Here is a 24,167-nt window from a genome sequence, read left to right as displayed (position 1 = left end):
TGACTTCGGGGCTGGTGCTCTAACCACTGCCCCACTAGCTGCCCTTATAGCAGCATTAGTTTTAATGGGGACGTGGGACTTCTGGTAGAAGTGGGGCCCAAGGGAAATCTGAAATTGACACTCTTGGTAGCTGGAGCCTTTCTGACTGGGTAAGAAATGAGGGAGCTTGCGATTGGCGGGCAGAGTTTTGGAGAGTCCGGATGAAGAAGAATGGCAGGGGTCTAGACCAGGGCACTAGTGTAAGGGCTTCCTCCAACGCGAGCCCATCCATTCTCAAAAGGCCAGCCTAGCACACTTGAAGATGACTCCTCCTTCAGTCACAGCCCAGGAACTTGGTGCTGGGTTTTTCCCCCTGAAGCTGCCAAGCTTGGAAAGGAAGAGGGGAACTGGAGGCTGGCCAGACCAGCGGCTCCACAGCCAGAGTTACGGGCGCTGATCGGCTATCACGTGGCTCCATGTTCACATGACCCTCGCTGACCAGCTCCTGTCAGTCCAAAGTCAGGTGAGGACAAAGGTCACCAAATGCTTTTCTCTTGGCGGCTGGCAAGGCTTGGATTGTTTATCCTGGAATCATAGGCCAGATGCTGATGGAGCAGGAGGAGGAGACAAAGTGGCGGGAGAGGGGAAGGGAGGAGGGTTCTGCCGCTGGCTACTCTGCTAAAATGCCTAGAGCTTACCACCTCCCACCCCCCAGCCCAGGAAGGAGCCGAGGAGTCTATGGAGGATAGGTGGGGGCAGGGTGGTTGGAGTCCACTTGTAGTAGAAATAGGGGCATGGGGGAAGGGGAAGAAAAGGGAAAGGAAGCAGTAGACATTTAGTGACCTCAAGGGATGAGATCATAGAATGTCAGAGCTGGAGGGCCCTTAGAACTCAGGATGTCAGAGCTGGGAGGGCCCTTAGAACCCAGGAGGTCAGAGCTGGGAGGGCCCTTAGAACACAAGATATCAGAGCTGGGAGGAAACTTAGAACTAGGATGTCAGATCTGGGGGGTCCTTAGAACACAGAATGGCAGAAATTGCAGGGACCTTAGGACATAATGTCAAAACTGGCAGAACTTGAAGCACATTATTTTTATGGTGCTGAGTCCCTTATATTTCTTGGAATAGGAGATCTTGAGGGACTTAATCTATAATGAGCATTTGTCGTCTTTTTGTTGAATACTTGTGTGTGTGTGTGTGTGTGTGTGTGTGTGTGTGTGTATGTATCTGTATGTTTAATCTATCCCTGATTGGCCACACAACAGACAGAAACCTCTGTTGCCCCAGCCATAGCCCTTTCCTCCAACAGGCTCTCCCCAAAAAAGACGAAGTGCCCAAGGGGGCGAGAAGAGGTGTCCACTTCAGCATGGAGGATGACAGTTCAGCCCCTGAGATCCATGGAGAAAGTACCCAACCTCTCCTGGATGAGCAGCTCCCCAGAGAGAAAGGTACATTAATAATAACAGTAACAATCAAATAATAGTAACAGTTACAGAAGCTAAAACTTAGATAGTATTTCAAGGCTTACCAAACATGTTTGTATCCATTTTCTCATTTGAGATAACTCTGGAAAGTAGGTGCTATTGTTTCCCTCACTTTTTACTAATGAACAAACTGAGTATGGAAGAAATAAAATGACTGGCTCAGGAGCAAACAACTAGTAAATATCTGATTCCTAGGCCATATGGCCTCCACCAGGGTCCTTGCTCTCTCCATCATCACTCCTCTCGGACATCTATAGCAAAGGAAAGCATAAAACTTTGGACTTTAAGAAGGAAGTATGCTAATTACACTTGCAGTGAATTACAGAGCCAAAGGAGACCTTAAAACATCGATTGTCAGTTCTTAAATAGACTTTATTTTGTAGAATATATAGCTAGACAGGAACTTGGAACAGTTGACCTAGGAGTGGAAACAATCAGATTTTAAATCCCCTCTCTGAGGTGTACTAGCTGTGTGCTCCTGGACAAGCCATTCTACATCTCACTACCCACAAACCCTTCTATTCAATCAATGGATCAATAAGCACCTTTGAGGAGCCACCATGTGCTGGGTACTGTATTGGGTTCTGAGAAGACAAAATGAAACACTTTTAGAGTTTATAAACCAAAGATTTGCTTTCTTCACCAGGCATTCCTCTATCAGTGAATTCACAAGCCTTGATCAAAAAATAAATAAAAACAGAATGTTAGACTGAGAAGGGACCTTAGACAATGTAATCCTAGAATGTTAGAATGGAAAGGGAACATAAAATATAAAATGTTCCATCTCAATAGGCCTTGGGAAACCTCTTCTTTTTATAGAGAAAAAAGATAATGTCCCCAATCTATTTCACTTCGGGTTTCACTGTAGGTCACTGCTTATCAATAGATGTTGTCTTGTTTGTTGTTACAATTATGACTATTTTATCACCCCAAGTAAACTAATTGCTTGTCTATAGTTTCTGTATACTCTGAATTTTCTGCATGTGTTCAATTGAGCTAAATTCTCAAGATAGGTAGCTCATAAAAAGGAGATCCTGGAGAAATAACTGAGGTAGTTAATAAACTTTTTTCTTCTAACTTCTTTTTAAAATTTTAAATATTTTTATTTTCCCTGGTTACATATAAAACAATTTTCTTACATTTGTTTTTAAATTTTTGAGTTCTGCACTCTTCCCCTTTACTTCCCATACCTCCTCATTGAGAAGACCCGTGTGAAGTTGTACAAAATATTTTTATAAAAGTCATATTGCAAAAGAAAACATATATTTCCCCCCCCCAAAAAAAGAAAATCCTCAAGAAAAAAAGAAAGTTGTTTTTTTTTTTTTTTTAAAGTATGCTTCACTTTGGATTCAGACATACTCAGTTCTTTTTCTGGGTATAGGTAGCGTTTTTCATCCTTCAGAGTAGTATTGGATTATTGTATTGCTGAGAATAGCAAAGTCATTCACAGCTTTGCTATTACTATGTACACAGTACATTTCACTTTGCTTAAACTCATGGAGGTTTTTCTGATGACATCCTGTTCATCATTTCTTATAGAACAATAATATTCCTTCATTATCTCAAACCACAATTTATTCAGTCATTTCTCAATTGATGACCATCCCCTCAATTTCCAATTCTTTGCTCTAAGAAAAGAGCTGCTACAAATATTTTTATATTTATGGATTCTTTTCCTTTTTAAAAAAATCTCTTTTGGGATGGATTCATGGCTAGTACTGTTAGGTCAAAAGATATGCATGATTTTCATAACCCTTTGGTTTTGATCATTTTGATCATTTACCAGTTGGGGAATAGGGAATTTGACTCAGTTCCCTATACATTTGAGAAATAAGGCTTTCATAAAGAAACTTGCTTCAAATTTCTTTTCATAATTACTATTGCTAACTGTATTTCTCCATGCTTATTCTATTCTCTCCTTTCCACCCTGTCCTTCCTCAAAAGCGTTTTGCTCCTGACCAGCCACTCTCCCTATGTGTCTTCTCTTCTATCATTCTCCCCCCTTCTCATATCCCCTTCATCTCTCACTTTCCTGCAGGGTAAAATAGATTTATATACCCCATATTATGTGTATGTTATTTCCTCTCGGAACCAATTCTGACAAGATTAAGATTCACTCATTCCTCTTTGTCTCCCCCTAGAGAGGAGGACTCCACTGCCCCTCCACTGTAAAAGCTTTTTCTTACCTCTTTTATGGTGGATAATTTACACAATTCTACCTCTCCCTTTCCCTTTTCCCAGTACTTTCCTCTCTCACCAATTGGTTTTATTTTTTAGATATTATCCCTTCATATTTAACTCATATCTTATACCCTCTGTCTATATATACTCCTTCTAACTGCCATAATATTGAAAAATTCTTCACAAGGATCATCTTTATATGTAGGAATAGAAATCGATAAACCTTATGATTTCCCTTTCCTGATTCCATCCTTATGCTTCTCCTGAGTCCTATATTTAAAAATCAAAATTTCTATTTAGCTCTAGTCTTTTCATCACAAATGCTTTAAAATCCTCTATTTCATTGAGTGTCCATCATTTCCCCTGAAGGATTATACTCAATTTTGCTGAGTAGGTGATTATTATTATTATTATTTTTTGGTAATTGGGATTAAATGACTTGCCCAGGGTCACATAGCTAGGAAGTATTAAGTGTCTGAGGCCACATTTGAACTCAGGTCTTCCTGACTTCAGGGCTGGTGCTCTAGCCATTGTGCCACCTAGCCACCCCAGGGTAGGTGATTCTTGATTGTAATCTTAACTCCATTGCTCTCTGGACTATCATATTCCAAGACCTCTAGTCTTTTAATGTAGAAGCTGCTAAAGTGTTATCCTGAATTATTTCTTTCTGGATACTTGCAATATTTGCTCCTTGACCTGTGAATTGCAGAATTTGGCTATAATATTCCTGAGAGTATTTATCTTGGCTATATTTCAGGAAGTGATCAGTGGATTCTTTCAATTTTTGTTTTGCTCTTTGATTCTGGAATAACAGGACAGTTTTCCTTGATAATTTCTTGAAAGATGATGTCCAGTCTGTTTTTGCTTTATCCTGGCTTTCAGATACACTAATAAATTTTAAATTATCTCTCCTAGATCCATTTTCCTGGTTAGTTGTTTTTCCAATGAGACATTTAACCTTTTTTCTATCTTTTTATTCTTTTGGACTTTTTATTGTATCTTGAGTTCTCATAAAGTCATAAACTTCAATTCTCATGGCATTATTTTCCTCAGTGAGCTTTTGTACCTTCTTTCCCTTGCTATACGACTCTCATCTCTTTTTCCCAATTTTTCCTATAACTCTCTTGCTTGGTTTTCAAACTCCCTTTTGAGCTCTTCCATGGCCTGAGACCAATTCTTATTTTTCTTTGAGGTTTTGGATGTGGGAGCTTTGACTTTGTTATCATCTTCTGAAGGTGTATTTTGATTTTCCTAGTCACCATAGTAACTTTCTATGGTCAGAATCTTTTTTCTTTTGTTTTATGTTTTCCCAACCTATTAGTTGGATTTTAGGGGTTTATTTCCAGGGTGGAGGGTGCAATGTCCCAAACTTCAGGAGTCTTGTTTGCTGTTGCTGAGCAGTTCCTGCTGCTATCACAGGATTGCTGCTACTGTTAATTCCATAGCTCTCAAAGTCTGATCCTAGGCTGGGACTTCCCTCACATCCTGGTGCACCAAATCTTTCCTGTTGAATCATCCTTGACTCTGTGGACTGAGAAGGCCAAAGATTGCCATTTTTGCCAAAGATTCAAAGGCCCCACCATCTATTCCTGGTTTCATGGATCCCTGGGCAATGCTGTCTCAGGCTGTACCACAATTGTGCTTCAGACCCATTCCCATGCAACAAACCTTTCCTGCAGAATTTTCCAAGCTGTCTTTGGCTCAAAAATTCTTCCACTCCATCTTTTTGTGGCTTCTGATGGTTTAAAATGTGTTTAGAGTTATTATTTTAAAATATTTGGAAGGTATACGGCAGAACTTTGGTAATGTCCTACTCTGCCATTTTGGTTCCCAATAAATAAATTTTAAGGAGGAATGATATCAGTTTACCAAGGAAGCAGTGAAGTGGAAGAGGGGACAAAGTGGAAAGGATGTAAATTCACCTAATCCCAGTGAGAAAGAAAATTTTCCCTAGATAGGTAACTCCTCAAGCAGATCTTTGAGTTATATAAGGTTCTGACTCAAAATTTTATTAAGTTTTGGATAACTGATCCCTTTCTTTACAAATAGCCAGCTCTTTGCTAAGGCACAAGTCTGCACATTTCCCCTGTCCTCTCAAAAAAACTTAAAAGATCATCTTCAGTCCCGCTGGGCTTCCCCTCCCATGATCCTTCAGCCCATCCTTCCAGCTGGGAAAAATTATATCTCCTTTGCCAATAAAGACACCTGGGAAATGGGGATAAAGGACAGTATGAATACAGAATATTGTCATCATCTGGACACTGCTGCCTGTGAGTAGATCAAAGACCATCCAATGCCCCTATTACATTTTAAACTCTCCTCCCCCAGTGCTAAGTTGTATATGGAAGAGAGGCACTGGAAACTAGGATGAGGTCCAGGCCACAGGGAAAGGGCTGAGAGCAGAGAAGAGATTTGGAAGAAGAATAAAGGATGTGGGAGGTTACAAGTGCTGGACCGAGTCATGAGTATTGGGTTCCAGCCCTGTCCCAGGGCTTACTAGCTGGGAGACCTTGATCTAGATGGTATTCCTCTATGGACCTACTTTCCTCATTTATGAAATACACATAGCCAATGATCCCAGCCCTGACTCCTTCAAGAGGCTTTTTAGGCTCAGACTCAAAAAATGTAATGATATGTTTAACCTATATTAGATTACTTGCTGTCTAGGGAAGGGGAAAGGGGAGGAGGGAGGGAGAAAAATTTGGAACGCAAATTTTCCCAGGATGAATGTTGAAAATTATCTCTGCATGTATTTTGAAAAATAAAAAGCTATTATTATAAAAAAGTAATGATACCAAAAAAGATATGCAGTATTTCAAGTATGTTGAACCAAGTGAACCATGAAGGGCTATGTAAATGTAGGTTCTTATTTTGAATTAATTATCAAGATTTCTTTAATACTTTGATGGTAATGTGATAATTATTAATAATTTATTATTGAGCAGTAGTTCACATTCACTGCAAAGTAATTTAAATTTAATTTCTACTACGAGTGGTGGTGATAAATATTCATAGGCAAATCTCAAAGACTATAATTCATGTTGTTCAATCATTTTTCAGTCATTTCCTCCTCCCCTTGATCCCTTTTGGGGTTTTCTTGGCAAAGATACAAGAGTGGTTTGCCATTTTCTTCTCCATCGCATTTGACAGATGAGGAAACTGAGGCAAATAAGTCAAAGTGACTTGTCCAGGATCACACAGCTAGTATCAGATTGGATTTGAATTCATGAAGATGATTCTTCCTGACTCCTGGTCTGGCATCCTATGCACTATGGCACCATGTAGCTGCCCTAAAACAATAGAATGTGCATCACTGGAAATTTTTTTTCATACTGATAATTCTGCCTAGACCAAAAAGCTTTGCTCACTGCTTCTCTCCTGAGGGGCAATTTTCAGAGCTTTGGCAAGGTCCCCATATTTGTCAGTCAACAAATATTTATCAAGTGTTTACAATGTGCTTGTTACTAAGCTGAGCAAAAACACTCCCTGCTCCTAAGGAGAGACAACATGTATCTTATTATATACACATATAATAGTTGCAGAGTGTAAGGAGCAGCTAGGTGTTACCACAGTGCACAGAGCACTGGACCTGGAGTCAGGAAGATCTGAGTTCCAATTCAGCCTCAGTCACTTACTAGCTGTGTGACCCTAGGCAAATCACTTAACCCTGTTTGCCTCAGATGCTCATCTGCAAACTGGGGACATATTGGAGAAGGAAAAGGGAAGGCATTCAGTGTCTTTGCCAAGAAAACCCTATGGATGAAATCTATGGGATCACATAGAATCAGACATAATTAAACAATGAAAAAGTGTGTGTGTGTATGTGTGTGTGTGTGTTTATTTGCATATAAATAAACATATTTATATGTGTGTATAAGATTTTTTTTAACATACATGTATATTGTAATATATGTGTGGGTTCACACACATAAACATATGTGTGTATAATATATTTTATTTATATATTTTATATATGTGCATATACATACATATGTATCTTATATATATATGAGAGACAGAGACAGAGAGAAAGAGAGAGACAGAGAAAGAGAAAAAAAAGGAGTTGGGAGAAAGACTTCCTGCAAAAGGAGGAATTTGATCTGAGTTTTCAAGGCACGGAGGGCCACTAAAAAGGAATGTCAGGGCATATGTACTCTGGGCAAGGAATACAGCCAATGCAAAGGCTTGGTAATAGGCAATGGAGAGTCTGGGAATTGCAAGCAGACTGGGTTGGGTACCTGGGCTACAGAATACATAAGGAGAGGCAAGTGTAAGAAGCTGGAAGGAGGGAAGAGGAGAAAGGGCACCTGGGCCTCTTGGCTCTCCAGTTGCCCTAACCCCTTGTTTTGTCCTGCAGTGCCAGGCCTCTGCTCTGTCCGCTGGGGCCTGGCTTTCATCCTGCATGTCTCCTTCTTCGTCACCTACTCCCAGCGGGTGGACCTCAGCATTGCCATAGTTGCCATGGTGAACAACACGGATCAGCAGGTGTCTCTCAACGTCTCTGCAGATGTGTGTCCTGAATCTTCTCCTGTTCCCCCCAATACCTCCCAGCCCAGAGAAGTCAAGGTAGTAAACCATTTCAGATGGGGAAGGGTAGGGGGAGAGACTTGGGATGACCCCACAACATTCTTTCCCCTCCCCCCAAAAAAACCTTGTAGTTCAGTTTTTAAAATTTTAAATTTAATTTATTTAATTAAATTAGATTTTTATTTTATTTATTTAATTTAATTTTTCTCAACAACCTACAAAAATAATTTTTACCATTTGTGCTTTTAAATTTCAAGATCTAAATTTTCTCTTTCCCTCCTTCTCTCCCCCCCTTGACAAGCAATTTGCTATAGATTATACATATGCAATCATTGTAAAATGTATTTCCATATTTGTCATGTTGCAAAAGAAAATCGACAAGAAAAATAAAGAAAATTTAAAAATATGTTTCAATCTGCATCCAGACTCATCAGTTCTTTCTCTGCAAGTAGATAGCATTTTGCATCATGAGTCCTTCAGCATTGTCTTGGATCATTGTATTGCTGAGAATGGCAGCATTCACAGGACAGCACAAAATGCTCATATAACTGAACAATAAGAAGTATGTGTGTATATATATATATATATATATGTATATATTACATATACATGTATATATACACACACTCATACACACAAATATGTATGTGTATATATGTGTGTATAATATATTTTATATATGTATGTATATGTATAATACATATGTATGTATGTATACATATATATGAGAGAGAGTAAATGGGAAATAATCTGAGAGATATATACTGTGTGTATATATGGTATATATATATATATTTATTATACATACACACATATGTATATGTATATGCATATATTATATATACATATATAAAATATATAAATAAAGTGCCTATTGCATGCAGGTGCTGGAGAGGAAAGCTCTAGGAAAGTGGGACTTTTCCTTTGCCATCAGTGAAATTTGTGCTAGGATTCCTGCAAGTTGATTATACTCAGATCACTTCTGAAGTCCTAGGATTTCAGAATGGGAAGGGACCTCAGAAAAGACCTAGTCTAGCCCCTATCTGAGCAATAACTCCAACAAATAGCTGTTAAGGATTTCCTGGAACATTTCCATTATGAGGAACTCAGCCCTGCAAGGCAGCCCATCCCAGCACCCAATCTACGACACCATGTTGTCCTTCTATTCTGTCTGTTAGTTATTTACACACATAAAGGTAAGTGTTTAATAACCAGATCTCTGGGGGTGGAGGGGAAGCATACTGGCACACTTTAAGTTTAATTAGTACTATTATTTTTTTCCATTGCTTACTTTGACAACAAGGTGGCCCAATGGATAGAATGCCAAGCCTGTAGTCAGGACAACTCATCTTCCTGAGTTCAAATCCAACCTCAGACACATAATAGCTGTGTGAGCCTGGACAAGTCACTTAACTCTGCTTGCCTCAATTTCTCATCTGTCAAATGAGCTGGAGAAGGAAATGTCGAACTACTCCAGTTTCTTTGTCAGAAAAACCCCCAAATAGGGCCGCAATGAGTAGAACAAGACTGAAAGATGACTGAACCACCATTACTTTCTTAAATCTAAGCAGTCAACAAAATAATTAAATCCTGATGTATAACATTTGCTGATTTCCACAGATTAACTGGAAATTGAACATTTGGCTCTCTTGAACACGTTTGAGTTGGCTGCAGTGCACCAATGGCATAAAAACTTATCAAGAGCAGGGACCACTCCATTGAGTGACTTACCCAGGATCACACAACTTCTAAGAGTCAGAAGTGTCATTTAAATCCAAGTTTCCTAGACTCCCAATCCCAACCTGTGGACTTCGTGATTCTCTTTCCCAGTTTCCTCCTCTGTAAATGAAGGCATCAAACTAAATGATTTCCCAATTCTCTTGTGGCTCTGAATGTTCTGGGCCTTGATTTGCTAACCTGTAGAAAAGGGATAATAACACTTATGCGTGATCATTATAAGAATATGCAGATATACTGAATATTGAAATATGTTTTATATGATTGAAGATGTATATCAAATTGTTTACTGTCTCAGGGAAGGAGGAAAAAAGAAGAGAGGGAGAGAGATTTTGGAACTTAAATTTTTTCTTGAAATTAATGTTAGAAATTGTTTTTACATGTAAATGGGAAAAAATAAAATATTACTCAAGAATCAACAGAGTGGATTGAATTTTGGACCCAGAATCAGCAAGACATGTGGAATGCTGTTGCAGATACTGTGTCTCCCTGAGCAAATTGCCTAATCCCTCTGAGACTCAGTTTTCTCAACTGTGAAATGGGGATAATAATAGTATCTATCTCTCAGAGTTGTTATGAGGAGCAAGTGAGATAACACAAAATACTTTGAAAACCTAAAAGTACTTTATAAATGCCAGTATGGTCATTATTATATGGTTATTATTATTATTACTAATGAAAATAAGGAAAACATAAAGTGCTTTGGTAAATCATACATTATCATAGCAGTGCCAGGTATCATGATCTATATTTTATTATTATACAATATTATATATTCTGTTATTATACTATGTTATTTATTCTATTATACAATATCATATATTATATATTATCTAATGTCATATTCTATTATTGTGCAATATTATTATATTATATTATGCGATAGTAGGTACTTAATAAATGTTTATTGATTATATTATATTGATTATACTATATTACATTGATTATATATTATATTATTTTTGATAATTTAATAATTATATTATTTATGATAATATATTATATTATTATTGATTGTATATTATATATTAATATATATTATATTATATATATTATATTGATTATATATTATACTGTCATGCATCTATTGTATCTATAATTATATAATAATATATAATATAATTGTATGCTACATTTTGTATTCATTATACAATATTTATGTTGTGGAGTCATTTCAGTCATATATGATTTTCCTTAACCTAATTTTGGGGTTTTCTTGGCAAAGTTATTAGAGTAGTTTACCATTTCCTTCTCCAACTCATTTGACAGATAAGGAAACTGAGGCAAATAGGGTTAAGTGACTTGCCTAGGATTACATAATCAGTAAGTGTTTGAGGCTGGTTTTGAACTCAAGAAGATGAGACTTCTAAATTTTAAAATTAGTATTATCTCATTTAGCTGACCCTTATATTATATTATACTATATTGTATACTTGTTTTATATTATCATAATACTATATTACACATTGATTATATAATACTAGTATACTGTAATGTACCTTTATTGTTATGTACTATTATTATTATATAACCTTATCACATTACATTCTACCACATCATGTCACATCATCATTTACCTCCTCTGCTCCCCTAGTCATTTGACAGGTCTCCTATTCTTCCAGGCCCCTGTCTATAACTGGACCCCTGAAACCTGTGGATTCCTTTTGAGTTCTTTCTCCTATGGCTACCTCATCACCCAGATTCCTGGAGGCTACCTCACGGGCATTGTGGGCTGGAAGCCTGTCCTGGGCGTTGGACTGCTCCTCTCCTCTATCCTTGGCCTTCTCCTCCCCTCAGCCGCAGAGCGTGGTGTGGCTTACCTTGCCCTCATCCAGGTTTTGAGAGGCCTCTCCCAGGTAAGCCCTCCCTTGGTTTCATCATGAACAGAAAGATCATATGAGAAAATGTGTTTAAAAGTGCACCAAGAAGGTATTGAGCATTAATAATAACAACAGCAATAATAACAACTAATATGTTTATAGTATTTTTAGATTTTTAAATGCTTCAAAACCTTATGTATTATATAGTATAATACATACAATATTTCATTGTTCCTCATAATAACTGAGAGGTAGATGCTATTATTATCTCTATTCTATAAATGAGGAAATTAGGATGGTTAAAAGACTTGTCCAAGCTTGTGATGGAGAGAATCATCTGCATCCAGAAAGAGGACTATGTGGATGGAATGTGGATTACAACATAGCATTTTCACCTTTTTTATATATAGAAGAACTATATATGTTTAACATATACTGGATTACTTGCCATCTAGGGGAGGGGGAGGAGCAAGGGAGGGAGAAAAATTTGGAACACAAAGGTGAATGTAGAAAGCTATCTTTGAATGCATTTTGAAAATAAAAAGATAACAGAACTAGTAGTAGTAGTGGTAATAATAATATTAGAAGTAGTCCTAGTAGGGATAGTAGTAGTAGTAGCAGTACTAGTAATAGTAGTAGTACTAGTAGTAATAGTAGTAGTAGTAATAATAATAGTAGTAGTGGTGGTGGTGGTGGTGGTAATAATAATTGTAGTAGTAGTACTAGTAGTGATAGTAATAGTAGTGGTAATAATAATAGTAGTAGTAGTAGTAGTGAAAGTAGTAGTAATAATAGTAGTAGAGGTAATAATAATAGTAGTAGTAGTACTAGTAGTGAAAGTAGTAGTAGTAGTGGTAATGATAGTAGTGAAAGTGGTAGTAGTAGTGGTAATAATAATAGTAGTAGTAGTATTAATAGTGAAAGTGGTAGTAATAGTGGTAATAATAATAGTAGTAGTAGTACTAATAGTGAAAGTGGTAGTAATAGTGGTAATAATAGTAGTAGTAGTACTAGTAGTGAAAGTGGTAGTTGGAAGAGGAAGAGCTAGCATTTATTTGTGCTATAAGGTTTGCAAAGCACTTTGCCTGTGTTATCTTATCTGATCCTTACCCTGGAAGCTAGGTGCTATCATTTTAGGCTATGTGACTTACCCAGAGTCACACAATTTCTAAGTATCTGAAGCAAGATTTGAACTTAGCTCTTTCTGATTCCAAGTCCCATCCTTTATTTACTGTGCTACATAATATTAGTAGTAGTACTACTACATGGTGGTCTAAAGAGCTCAACATTATTGGACATAGAAAAAGCTTTGCCCCTTCTTATTTGTCTTATTGGGAAGCAAATAGATTCTTGATATTGGGTTTCATGAATTTATTTTTCTTTACTCTCCTCCCTTATTCCCTAAGCATGAGTGGAAGTAGGGAGATCTAGTAGAGATAGCTAAAGATGGAAGTGCACATGTTGTGGTGGGAGGAGCATGGGACTAGGAGCTGAATGACGTAGATTTTAGCCCCTGTGACCTCCTCTGAGATTCTGTCTCATTTACATAAAGAAGGGGTTGAAATAGATTCTCTATGAGGTTTCTTCAAGTTTTAACATTCCATGTTCTAGGTTTCCTTTCGGCTCTAACATATTATAATTGAGCATTCTCTTCCTAAGGTTCCTTCTAGCTCTAACGTTCTTTCTAACTTTAATTTTACTCTTTTAAATAATCTTTGTAGACATAAAATGCAGCATGCCAACGGGGAGAAGATGCTTTTCTTTCTCTGGATTTCTCTCAGATGAGAAGCTGTAGACAAGGCATAAAAGCTGCCACCAGTAAAGGTAGTTTCCTCCTCCAGGAATGCTTTGTCACCATGGAGTCATGGCTCCCATCCCCATTCTGGTCACTGTCTTCCCCAAGGTCTCCTCACCTTCCAAATGTAGAAAATATCGACCTGAATTATCACCTTTGCCATAGGAATAACCGGGTTGCTTTGCCATCCGTAACAGGGTGTGATATTCCCAGCCTATTTCACTCTCTGGACAAAGTGGGCCCCACCTCAGGAACTCACCTGCCTCATGAATTTTGCAGATGCTGGTAAGAAAGGGCCGCCCTTGTTTACTTCTCACAAACTCACCTCAGGGGGCCCAAGCTCTTGACCTGGTGTCCTGGTGGGCCTCAGACATCATTCCACATTCCCCAAGATATGTTTTTATAAGATTGCTGTAGCTCCCAGTCTTTAGGAAGTTATCCCTCCATAAGACCAGGATCTCTGAAAAGTTTATCTTCAGAACCACCATCCTCTGGCACAACAGCCTCCTTCACAAGGGATCCTTGTTTGGAATTTTATTTTATTTTATTTATTTTCCTGAGGTAATTGGGGTTAAGTGACTTGCCCAGGGTCACACAGTCAGGAAGTAGTAAGTGTCCAAGTAAGTGTCAAGATCCTCTTGACTTCAGGACTGGTGCTCTATCCCACTTGTTTGTCATTTTAGTTGAAATGGGAAGTAACAAAACTTGACCTAGGACAAGATCCTTCCCTTCTCTAAACCTTCATTTTCTCAACCGTAAAATGAGAGAATTGGATTATGTGCTTTCTGAGGTCCTAGACAGTTATGTACTTGTTATGTTCTAAGGTCCCTCTCAACTTCATTCCAACACTTGATGGAAACTTTCCAGTTCTAATATCTACATTCTAAAGGTCCTTCAAACTCTGACATTTTTAGGGTCCCTCCCAGCTCTGACCTCCTGGGTTCTAAGGGCCCTCCCAGCTCTGACATCCCTTGTTCTAAGGGCCCTCCCAGCTCTGACCTCCTGGGTTCTAAGGGCCCTCCCAACTCTAACATCTCGGGTTCTAAGGGCCCTCTCATCTCTGACATCCTGTGTTCCAAAGTCCCTCCCAGCTCTGACATTCTGGGTTCTAAGGGCCCTCCTAGCTCTGACCTCCTGGGTTCTAAGGGCCTCCCAACTCTAACATCTCGGGTTCTAAGGGCCCTCTCATCTCTGACATCCTGTGTCCCAAAGTCCCTCCCAGCTCTGACATTCTGGGTTCTAAGGGCCCTCCTAGCTCTGACCTCCTGGGTTCTAAGGGCCCTCCCAACTCTAACATCTCGGGTTCTAAGGGCCCTCTCATCTCTGACATCCTGTGTTCCAAAGTCCCTCCCAGCTCTGACATCCTGGGTTCTAAGGGCCCTCCCAGCTCTGACATCCTGTGTTCCAAAGTCCCTCCCAGCTCTGACCTCCTGGCTTCTAAGGGCCCTCCCAGCTCTGACATCCCGGGTTCTAAGGGCCCTCCCAGCTCTGACCTCCTGGCTTCTAAGGGCCCTCCCAGCTCTGACATACTGAGTTCCTTTTGCAGGTACCACACTAGGGACCTTCTTCACCCTGATGGTGGGAGGTATCACCTGCCAGACTCTGGGATGGCCAGCCTTCTTCTACATCTTTGGTAAGTAATCATGCAGCCATTAAGTGGACACCTTGTCAGGTACACAGAATTTCCCTTCCCTTCCCCTCCCAGCAGCCATAGCCAAAGCCAACACCCTCCAAAAGGCATCCAAAGCAAATACGGGGGGGGGTCTATCTCAAGGTCATGCTCAGTGTAACTGAATAGTCTCAAGTTCTCCAGTCCAGCTGTAGGGTTCACTCATACCTACAACTGTAGGTATGAGTGAACCCCAGTCAGGTCCTAGGTAGAAAGGGACATCTTTTTAGGGAAGGGCTGTAGGAGAAATTAGATGGATAAAGAAAGCAGTAGTCCTGAATTGAAGTCCCAGAGGACTTGAGTTCAAATCCTACCTCAGATACTTAATACTTCCTAGTTGAGTGTGATCCTGGGCATCTAACCCTAATTGCCTTGCAAAAACAAACAAACAAAAACATAATTTGATAGGGGAGGACTATAATAATACAAAGAGCAGAATAGAGGTTGTGGCAAGAGGATATCTTAGTCAGCATGAAGTCCAAGTACCTCATTTTGCAGATGAGGAAACTGAGGGTTATAGAAGTCCAATGATTTACTTAGAATAAGTCAGAGAATATATATATCAGAGCCAGGAATTGCCTCTGAATGTTCTAAGGCTGACAATGTCAGCCCCGCATCATGTTGTCTCCCTCATCAATGAACAAATTGCTCTCTGCTGAGCGCATGTTAAAAATTTTGTTTCAGCCTTGCAATTTAGTAACCAATATAACAGAAGGGGAAGTTGGATTAAGGTTTAGGAAATCTGGGTTTCTCTCTGGTCTCTTCTACTTACTAGATATGGGACTTTGGGCAAATTAATCTGTCTGGGGATGAATACAGAGAGGACTGGCGAGACTTACATGAACTGATGCTGAGTGAAATGAGCAGAACCAGGAGATCATTATATACCTCAACAATGATACTGTTTGAGGATGTATTCTGATGGAAGTGGATCTCTTCAATAAAGAGAGTTAATTCAGATCAAAGATGGACAGAAGCAGCTACACCCAGAGAAAGAACACTGGGAAATGAATATAAACTGCTTGCATTTCTCTTTTTCTTCTCGGGTTATTTCTACCTTCTGAATCCAATTCTCCCTGTGCAACAAGAGAACTGTTCGGTTCTGCAAACATACATTGTATCTAGGATATACTGTAATCTATTCAGCATGTAAAGGACTGCTTGCCATCTAGGGGAGGGGGTGGAGGGAGGGAGGGGAAAAATTGGAACAAAAGTGAATGCAAGGGATAATGCTGTAAAAAAAATTACCCTGGCATGGGTTCTATCAATAAAAAAGTTATTAAAAAAACAAATTAATCTGTCTGGGTCTTTATATAAATAGGAATAAGAATATTTGTAGACCCAAGAAACAAAAAAAAAAAAAAAAGGAAAAGGACTTATTTATTTTTTAAAATACTTTACTTGCTCTTTTTATGATAGTAAAGAATGGAAATTTCAGGGGATGTCATCAACTGGAGAATGATTAAAGAAGTTGAGGCATGTGATTGTGATGGAATACTACTTTGCTATAAGAAATGACAAGAGGAGCAGCTAGGTAGTGCAGTAGAAGAGCACCAGCCCTGAATTCAGGAGGACCTGAGTTCAAATCTGGCCTCAGACTCTTAGCACTTCCTAGCTGTATGACCCTGGGCAAGTCACTTAACCCCAATTGCCTCAGGGGAAAAAAAAGAGAAAAGAAATGACAAGGACGATGGTTTCAGGAAAAACCTGGAAAGATTTACATGAATGGATGCAAAGTGAAGTAAGCAGAACCAAGAGAACATTGTACACAATAATGGCAATACTGTATGATGATCAACTGTGAAAGGCTAATCTCAGCAGAGTAATGATCTAAGAAAATTCTTGAAGGCCTTACAATGAAAAATGCCATGTCTAAAAGACTGTTTTGCAGAGAATTCACCCAAGAGAATCTTAGCTGTTCTCAAAAATACAATGATCCAAGAGAATTTTGAAGACTTTACAATGAAAAATGCTATAAGATTATTTTATAGAGAATCTACACAAGAGAAGCTTAACTATTCTCAAAAATACAATGATCCAAGAGAATTTTGAAGACTTTACAATGAAAAATGCTCTGTCTACAAGGACTATTTTACAGAGAATTCACACAAGAGAAGCTCTCACAGGGACATTGGAAGAAGCAATACAAAACACTCTCAAAGCATCTCCACAGAATTTGGGAATCATTTGTGAGACCCTGGCACAGGACCATCCAGTATGGCACGCCCACATTGAAGGAGGCACTGTGTTCTTTGAGCAAAGCAGAATAAAAGTAGCTCAAAAAACCAAAAACAAAACCCAAAGTGAGAGGGGCAGATGTAGAGACATCTCCATTCCAAGTGTTCACATGGACCATTTGTACCTGATCTATGGTAGAGCTTTCCAAATTTATGTTGTTATAATCAGTCACATTTGGACACGCTGTAGATTGACCCAATTTGGTCTTCTTTGATTAAAAAACACAATAACCATAGCTTAGCTTCCCTAAGGGATGGGGGAGAGGTGAGAGACTGGGAGAATGTTTGGAAGTCTAAATTTTTTTAAATGAATATTTAAAAATTTTAAAAATATAATTGGGAAATATTTAATATTTAATAAAATAGATAAAAACTTCATTAAGAAAAAATATCTGCCCTGCCTCCTCCTAGGAAGGAAGGAAAGTCCTTTGGGGAGTATGATAGTGTTTCCTTTATTTCTTATTCCTTTCTTCTCATCTCTGCTTTTTAGGAAGTGTGAATTGTGTCTGGGGCCTGCTTTGGTTCTTCCTGGTGTTTGAAGATCCTGACAGTCACCCTTGCATCAGCATCACAGAGAAGGAATACATCACCTCGACCTCAACACAGAAGGTAGGGGTCTGCCTTTTGTTAGCCTGCTAGGGCCTGAGCTTGGAAATGGGGACAGGACCCTTCAGAGACTATCCCAGTAAAGGCCCCCCCTTTAAAAAAACCATCTATGATCTCATGTGATACTGGCTACAACACCAAGAAGACTGAGACCGCGGGGGACCATTAGCCCATGGTTTCGTCTTTATCAAATGACAGAGCCAGGACTTCAAGCCGAGCCTTCAAACTTCCAAGTATAGAGTTTTTGAGCATGAGATTACTAAGAGGATTTCTCTCCCAGGGTCCCTGCCACAGCTGGTCACTGCCTCTCCTCTCCATGCTGAAATGCCGGCCACTGTGGGCCATTGCAGTGGCCTATTTCTGCTGCGACTGGCTCTTCTACACCCTGCTGACCCTGCTTCCTGTGTACCTGAGCCACATCCTTCACCTGGACACGAGGGAGGTGAGTGCCGCCATGGTCTTCCATACCCCTACCTTCTCTGGGGCCTATCACCAAAGGATGTCGAGAAGGGGGCACTTTGGGTCACTTTCCCTTCCAGCACTCTCACTCCTCAGAGCTGAAAAATCTGGGAAAAGGGCTTAGCTCCAAACTTTTCCTACTTTCTTCTTTGCTCTTTTCCTCTCCTCTTCCTTTTCTTCCCCCCTCTCTACCTCCCACAGAAGAGAACCAGGGTTCTTAGGCTGTCCAAGATTTTCTCCACTTCTTCTGTGTTGTTAGGCAATTGATGCTTTGGGTAAATGACTTTAGCAGTCCAGGATTCATCTCTTCACTTATAAATAAGAAAGGATGGGTTAGAAAGCTACTAAGGCCCCTCCCAACTCTGATGTTCTAAGGTTTCCTCCAGCCTTGATGTTCTAGGTTCCAAGACTCCTAGCTCTAATTCCTATATTCTAAGGTTCCTTCCAGCTCTATCATGCTCTGTTCTAATGCTCTTCCCAGCTCTGACATTCTTTGTCCTTCAGAATGTCCCAACTTTAACAATCTGTGTTCTGAGATATTTTCTAGCTCTGATGTTCTAAGTTTTAAATCTTCCGGATTTGACTTCTACATTCTAAGGTCTCTTCCAGCTCTGGCATTCTGTATTATAGATGTATTTCCAGCTCTGATTTTCTATGTTCTAAGTTTCCCAGCTTTAATTTCTATGTTCTGAAGTTAAAAACTTTCCAGTTTTATCATGTTCTGTTCTAAAGCTTTTCCAAACTTTGATATTCTATGTTCTAAGATCTCTTTCGGCTCTGATGTTCTAAGTTTTAAGTCTCCTGGATTTGATTTCTGCATTCTAAAGTCTCTTCCAACTTGGGCATTATATATTTTAATATGTTTTTCCAGCTCTGATGTTCTAGGATCAATGTCTCCCACTTTGATTCCTATGTTTTAAGGTCCCTCCCATCTCTAACATTCTGTATTCTAAGGTCTCTCCCAGCTCAGTCATACTTTGTTCTAAGATTCTTTCCAGCTCTGACATTCTGTGATCTAAAGTTTCTCCCCATTCTAACCCTTTAGTTCCAGATATTGAATACCTCACTGTGGTAACTTTCAGGGGGAATTTGAAAACAGTGCCTAGAAAGGAAATTGCTCAGTCCAAAGAAATAGCGCTTTAGTGACTGGATTTGAGACATCAGCAGAAAAGCTGCTTCAGCTAGGAATTCCTCCTAATTTTCCCTTTTCTGTCCTCTTCCACAGTTGCTCTTCTCCCTTACCTTCTCCTACCTTCTTGCCCTTTCTCATGTTCATCCTAATCCCTCTCATTTTCTTTTCCTCTCTTTCCCTCCTCCCCAAGATCTCCCAACTCCTTATTCCAAGGGGCCTTTTGGCCCTGGATTATTCTTTAGAGTGGCTTCCTGAGTGCCCCTCCATACATTGGGAACTGGCTGGGTCAAATAGGCACAGGGCTCCTGGGAGACTTCTTGGTAGCGAAGAACCTGCTCCAGCTGGGTACACTGAGGAAACTCTTCACAGCTCTAGGTAAGAATGGGCCTGATCCCTCCCTGCCCCATCTCCCTTCTCCCATCCACTACTGAGCCCCGTGGGTCAGTCCATCTGGACACATGATGCATATATTTAAAATAGAGGGTTGGGTGGGATGTGGAGAAGCCAGTCCAAGTCTTGGGCCTGTACTCAAGTATTTGTGGAATAAGCAAATGAGTAAGTGAAGGAGAAGGAGCCAGAATCAGAGCACAGAGAAATTGAAAGAGAATTGGGGTGGGGGAGACTGGGGAGGAGAAGGAGGAAGAGAGCCCAGGGGAACCAAGACAGGAGAGGGAAGAAGCAGAGGAAATGCAGTCCCTGCGTCTTTCTTAGGAATGCTGTGTCCGGCAGCCCTGGTGCTCACTGTGCCGTACGTCGGCTGCAATCGCATCATTGTTGTCATCCTGTTCACTCTGTCCATGACCCTCATCAGCATGACCGGTGCTGGCTTTGCCATGAATCTCCTGGACGTTGCCCCCAGGTCAGTCTCTGCCCCCCCCCTTTTCTGAATAGTGCCTCCCTTCTCTTTTCTGCACTCAGATCCTTGCCACTGATCACAAAAAGGTGAGAGGGTTAAGGATTCCTAACCAATTGAACATCATTCAGTTAGTCAGCCGATAAGCATTCATTACAGGTCTACTCTATGCCAGGCAGGACAGCTAGATGCACAATGGACAGCAAGTCTAGAATCAAAAGACCTGAATTCAAATCTAGCCTTAGACACTTACTAGTTATGTGACAACGGGCAAGTCATTTCACCTTGCTTGTCTCAGTTTTCTCATCTGTAAAAATGAGTTGGGAAAGAAATGATTGAATATCAAAAATTATTCATGTATATATATTAGCAATAAAAAGCTTTAAATTAATTCTTTAATTTAAATTTAATTTAAAATTTTTAATTTAATTTTAATTGAAATTTTTTAATTTAAAAAAGAAAGAAAGAAAAGAAAAGAAATGGCAAACCAATTCAACATTTTTTGCTAAGAAAACCCCAAATGGAATCACAAAGACTGAAAAATGACTGAACAACAAAAATAATGCAACTAGACACAGTGATAAGCATTGGAAATACAAGTAGCCAGATATTCCCTCCCCTAGAATAGCTCCTGATCTAATCGTTGGAAGTGTCTTCTGAAGGGGCCTTCTATAGAGTTCTGTTCCCTCTACACCAAGTACCTCTTCCATTAGATAATACTCTCTAAGGATTAGTTTGGACACATAGTCAGGAACAATTAAAAAGTTGATGAGTAAAAAAAGGAAAAACCTCTTTTTTGGTCTCTGCTGTTCTTTTTTCCCTACTTCAGGTACGCAGGTTTTCTGCATGGAGTCATTAACACCCTGGCTAATCTCTCAGGAATGGCGGCACCCACGGTGGCTGGATTCCTCAGCAGTCAGGTAAGTGGGGAGGGAACAGCCTCCTCACAGCAAGTCCAGAGGGGCCTTGGGAGATAGCAACCCCACTTTAGACATGAAGAAACTGAGGCTCGACTGCTCCAGTCTGAACCACAGGGCCCTAGAGACCTGTCTGCCACCTGCCTTAGCCCAAACCTCACCCACTCAGAGCCTATCAATCTTTCCCAACAATGGTTGCTAAGGACCTTGGACCTTGCCATCTGCCCTGTGACTCCAGCCTCAGGACCACTGTGACTCTATGCTGAAAGTCAACTTTTCTCTATGGGTTGTTTCACCCAGTTAGAATGTGAGCTCTTTGGGAACAAGAGCTGTCTTGTGTTCTCTTTGTATTTCTAGGGCTTAGACAATTCTTCACACATAGTAGGTGCTCATTAATGTTTGTTCCTTCCATCGATGATTTGTCCAGAAACACACAGCAAAGTGATCCATGCTTCCTATGTCTATTCCACTACACCACCACAACAAAAGGCTCTCTGGACTTATCAAAAAAACCCATACACTTGGAATCCAGAGTAATAAAAAATACTTTGCCACCAAAAAACTGTGTGGTCTTGGAAAGTCACTTCCTTTTTCCCTGGCTCTGATTTTCCTCCTATTTTCTTCTAAGATTGAACTCAAATTTCTCTCAAACTTTCCCAGATATCTCCTAGTGGTTAGTACTTTCTCCCTCCTGATCATTTACCCATCTACATAATTATCTTTCAGTTGAAAGCACTCTCCATGAGGGCAGGATCCATTTCATTTCTGTCTTTATTTTCCCAAGCTGCTAGCAGAGTTCCTGGCATATAATAGAGGCTTAGCAAATGTTTCTGGAACAGAACTGAATCTATAAAAATGAGAGAACAGTGTTGTAACAGCCCTCCCAGCTCTGACCTCCTGGGTTCTAAGGGCCCTCCCAGCTCTGACATCCTGGGTTCTAAGGGCCCTCCCAGCTCTGACATCCTGGGTTCTAAGGACCCTCCCAGCTCTGACCTCCTGGATTCTAAGGGCCCTCCCAACTTTGACATCCAGGGTTCTAAGGGCCCTCCCGGCTCTGACCTCCTGGGTTCTAAAGCTCTTCTCAGTTGTGACATTCTGTGACATCAAGTCCCTTTCCCCTCTGAGATTCCTCCCCTTTCTGTCTTTCTGTTTTAAAGTCTCTTGTCCTTTAAAATCCAATGTCTAAATTCTCTTTGAAGGCTTAGACTAAGTTCTTGTATTATGTTCTACCTTCCAAAGTTCTATGTCTAAAGTTTTCACCTTAATTCCTTTGCTCCATGAGAGGACGGAGGAAGGGAATAATATTTGTTAAGTGCCTACTTTGTGCCAGGCACTGGGCTGAACACTTCACAAACATTATCTTGACCATGGAATATTACCCACATCTGCAGACCTTCTGTACTTGTTTGCTAAGCTCTTAAGAGGAAGAGAAAGTCCTCTTGGAGGCAGGGCTATGGCAGATCTACAAGAATTAGTGTTAGACATGTTTAATCTGCATTGGATTGTTTACTGTCTTGGGGAGCAAAAGGCAGAGAGAGGGAGAAAAATTTGGAACATAAGGTTTTGCAAAGATAAATGTTGTAAGATACCTTTGCATGTATTTGAAAAAAATAAAATGCTATTAAAAAATAAGATAAAATAAAATAAGGTAGCACAAAAAAAAAAAAAAAGAAAGAAAAGAATTTGTGTTGGGACTATACTTTTACCACAACTGGGGCCCCTGCTCTTCCTGAGCCCTCATTAATCTACTTCTTGAATTACTGGATTCTCCTTTTAGTCCATCTCTCACCTTTAACCAGCCTGGGGTAAAGCTTCCATTGCTCCTTTCCTTGGCCCAGTGCCATTTGTTTTCATGGGCCTGATTTCCCTGTTTTACCTTCACAGGACACGTTGTCTGGCTGGAGGAATGTCTTCTTTCTATCAGGAGCCATTAATTTATTTGGGGTGATCTTCTACCTCATCTTCGGCCGAGCAGACATCCAAGCATGGGCTCGAGCAGACAGCCCCTCCGATGTAGACAGCCATTGATGGTTCCACTGAAGGGGGCCTGCTGAGTTAAGATCCCTTAACCCTTTTTTGCTTTGGATCTTCATCTATAAAATAAGGAGCTTGGACTAGATCACCTCTGAAGTCTCTTCCAGATCTATACTATGGTGAGATACTATGATATATGACATATGATACCATGACCCCTGAAACCCCTTTGAGCTATAATGATCTATGAGGGGTATAATAAATGCTGAAACAAGGAATTTTTGTATCACTGGGTCAGGATTTGAAAACGACCCCACTCTCTTTGTATTATTGCCCACTTATGTTTCTGGTTTTTCATTTTTAAAATAGCATTTTATTTTTCCAAATATATGCAAAAATAGTGTTCAACATTCACTTTTGCAAGACTTTGTGTTCCAAATATTTTTTCCTTCTTCCTTCCCTCTTCCCTAGACAGCAAGCAATCTGCTATAGGTTAAACATCTGCAATTCTTCTAAATATATTTCCATGTTCATCAAGCTGATATAAGAAAAATAAGATCAAAAGGGGGAAAAAAAAGAAAAAAGGGAAAAACAAACAAACAATAACAACAAGGTGAAAATACTATGTTTTGATTCATATTCAATCTCCATAGTTGTCTCTCTGGATACAGAGGACACTTTCCATCTCGTCTATTGGAATTGTCTTTGATCACTGCATTGTTGGGAAGAGCCAAGTCTATCACAGTTGATTATCACATGATCTCGTTGTTGCCTTGTACCATATTCTCTTGGTTCTGC

The 24,167-nt window shown here is 39.9% G+C and overlaps 1 protein-coding gene across 1 annotated transcript; it reads left to right on the top strand.

Annotated features, from left to right (window-relative positions):
• Positions 1-525: 525 nt before the first annotated feature.
• Positions 526-23,783, top strand: LOC127555720 (sodium-dependent phosphate transport protein 3-like). The gene is given in 14 exon segments (XM_051988272.1): positions 526-626; positions 628-684; positions 686-739; positions 1,288-1,426; positions 8,001-8,209; positions 11,530-11,763; positions 13,720-13,807; positions 15,069-15,155; positions 17,919-18,037; positions 18,315-18,476; positions 19,868-20,000; positions 20,337-20,484; positions 21,308-21,398; positions 23,280-23,783. Coding segments are annotated over 14 exon segments (1,710 nt in total). The 5' UTR covers positions 526-581; the 3' UTR covers positions 23,424-23,783.
• The last annotated feature ends 384 nt before the right edge of the window (positions 23,784-24,167 follow it).

The sequence above is a fragment of the Antechinus flavipes genome, chromosome 3 (genome assembly GCF_016432865.1).
Source record: "Antechinus flavipes isolate AdamAnt ecotype Samford, QLD, Australia chromosome 3, AdamAnt_v2, whole genome shotgun sequence".
NCBI classification, from domain to species: Eukaryota; Metazoa; Chordata; class Mammalia; order Dasyuromorphia; family Dasyuridae; genus Antechinus; species Antechinus flavipes.
The sequence above is the reverse complement of the archived record's forward strand: the minus strand, read 5'-3'. Positions and strand labels throughout refer to the sequence as shown.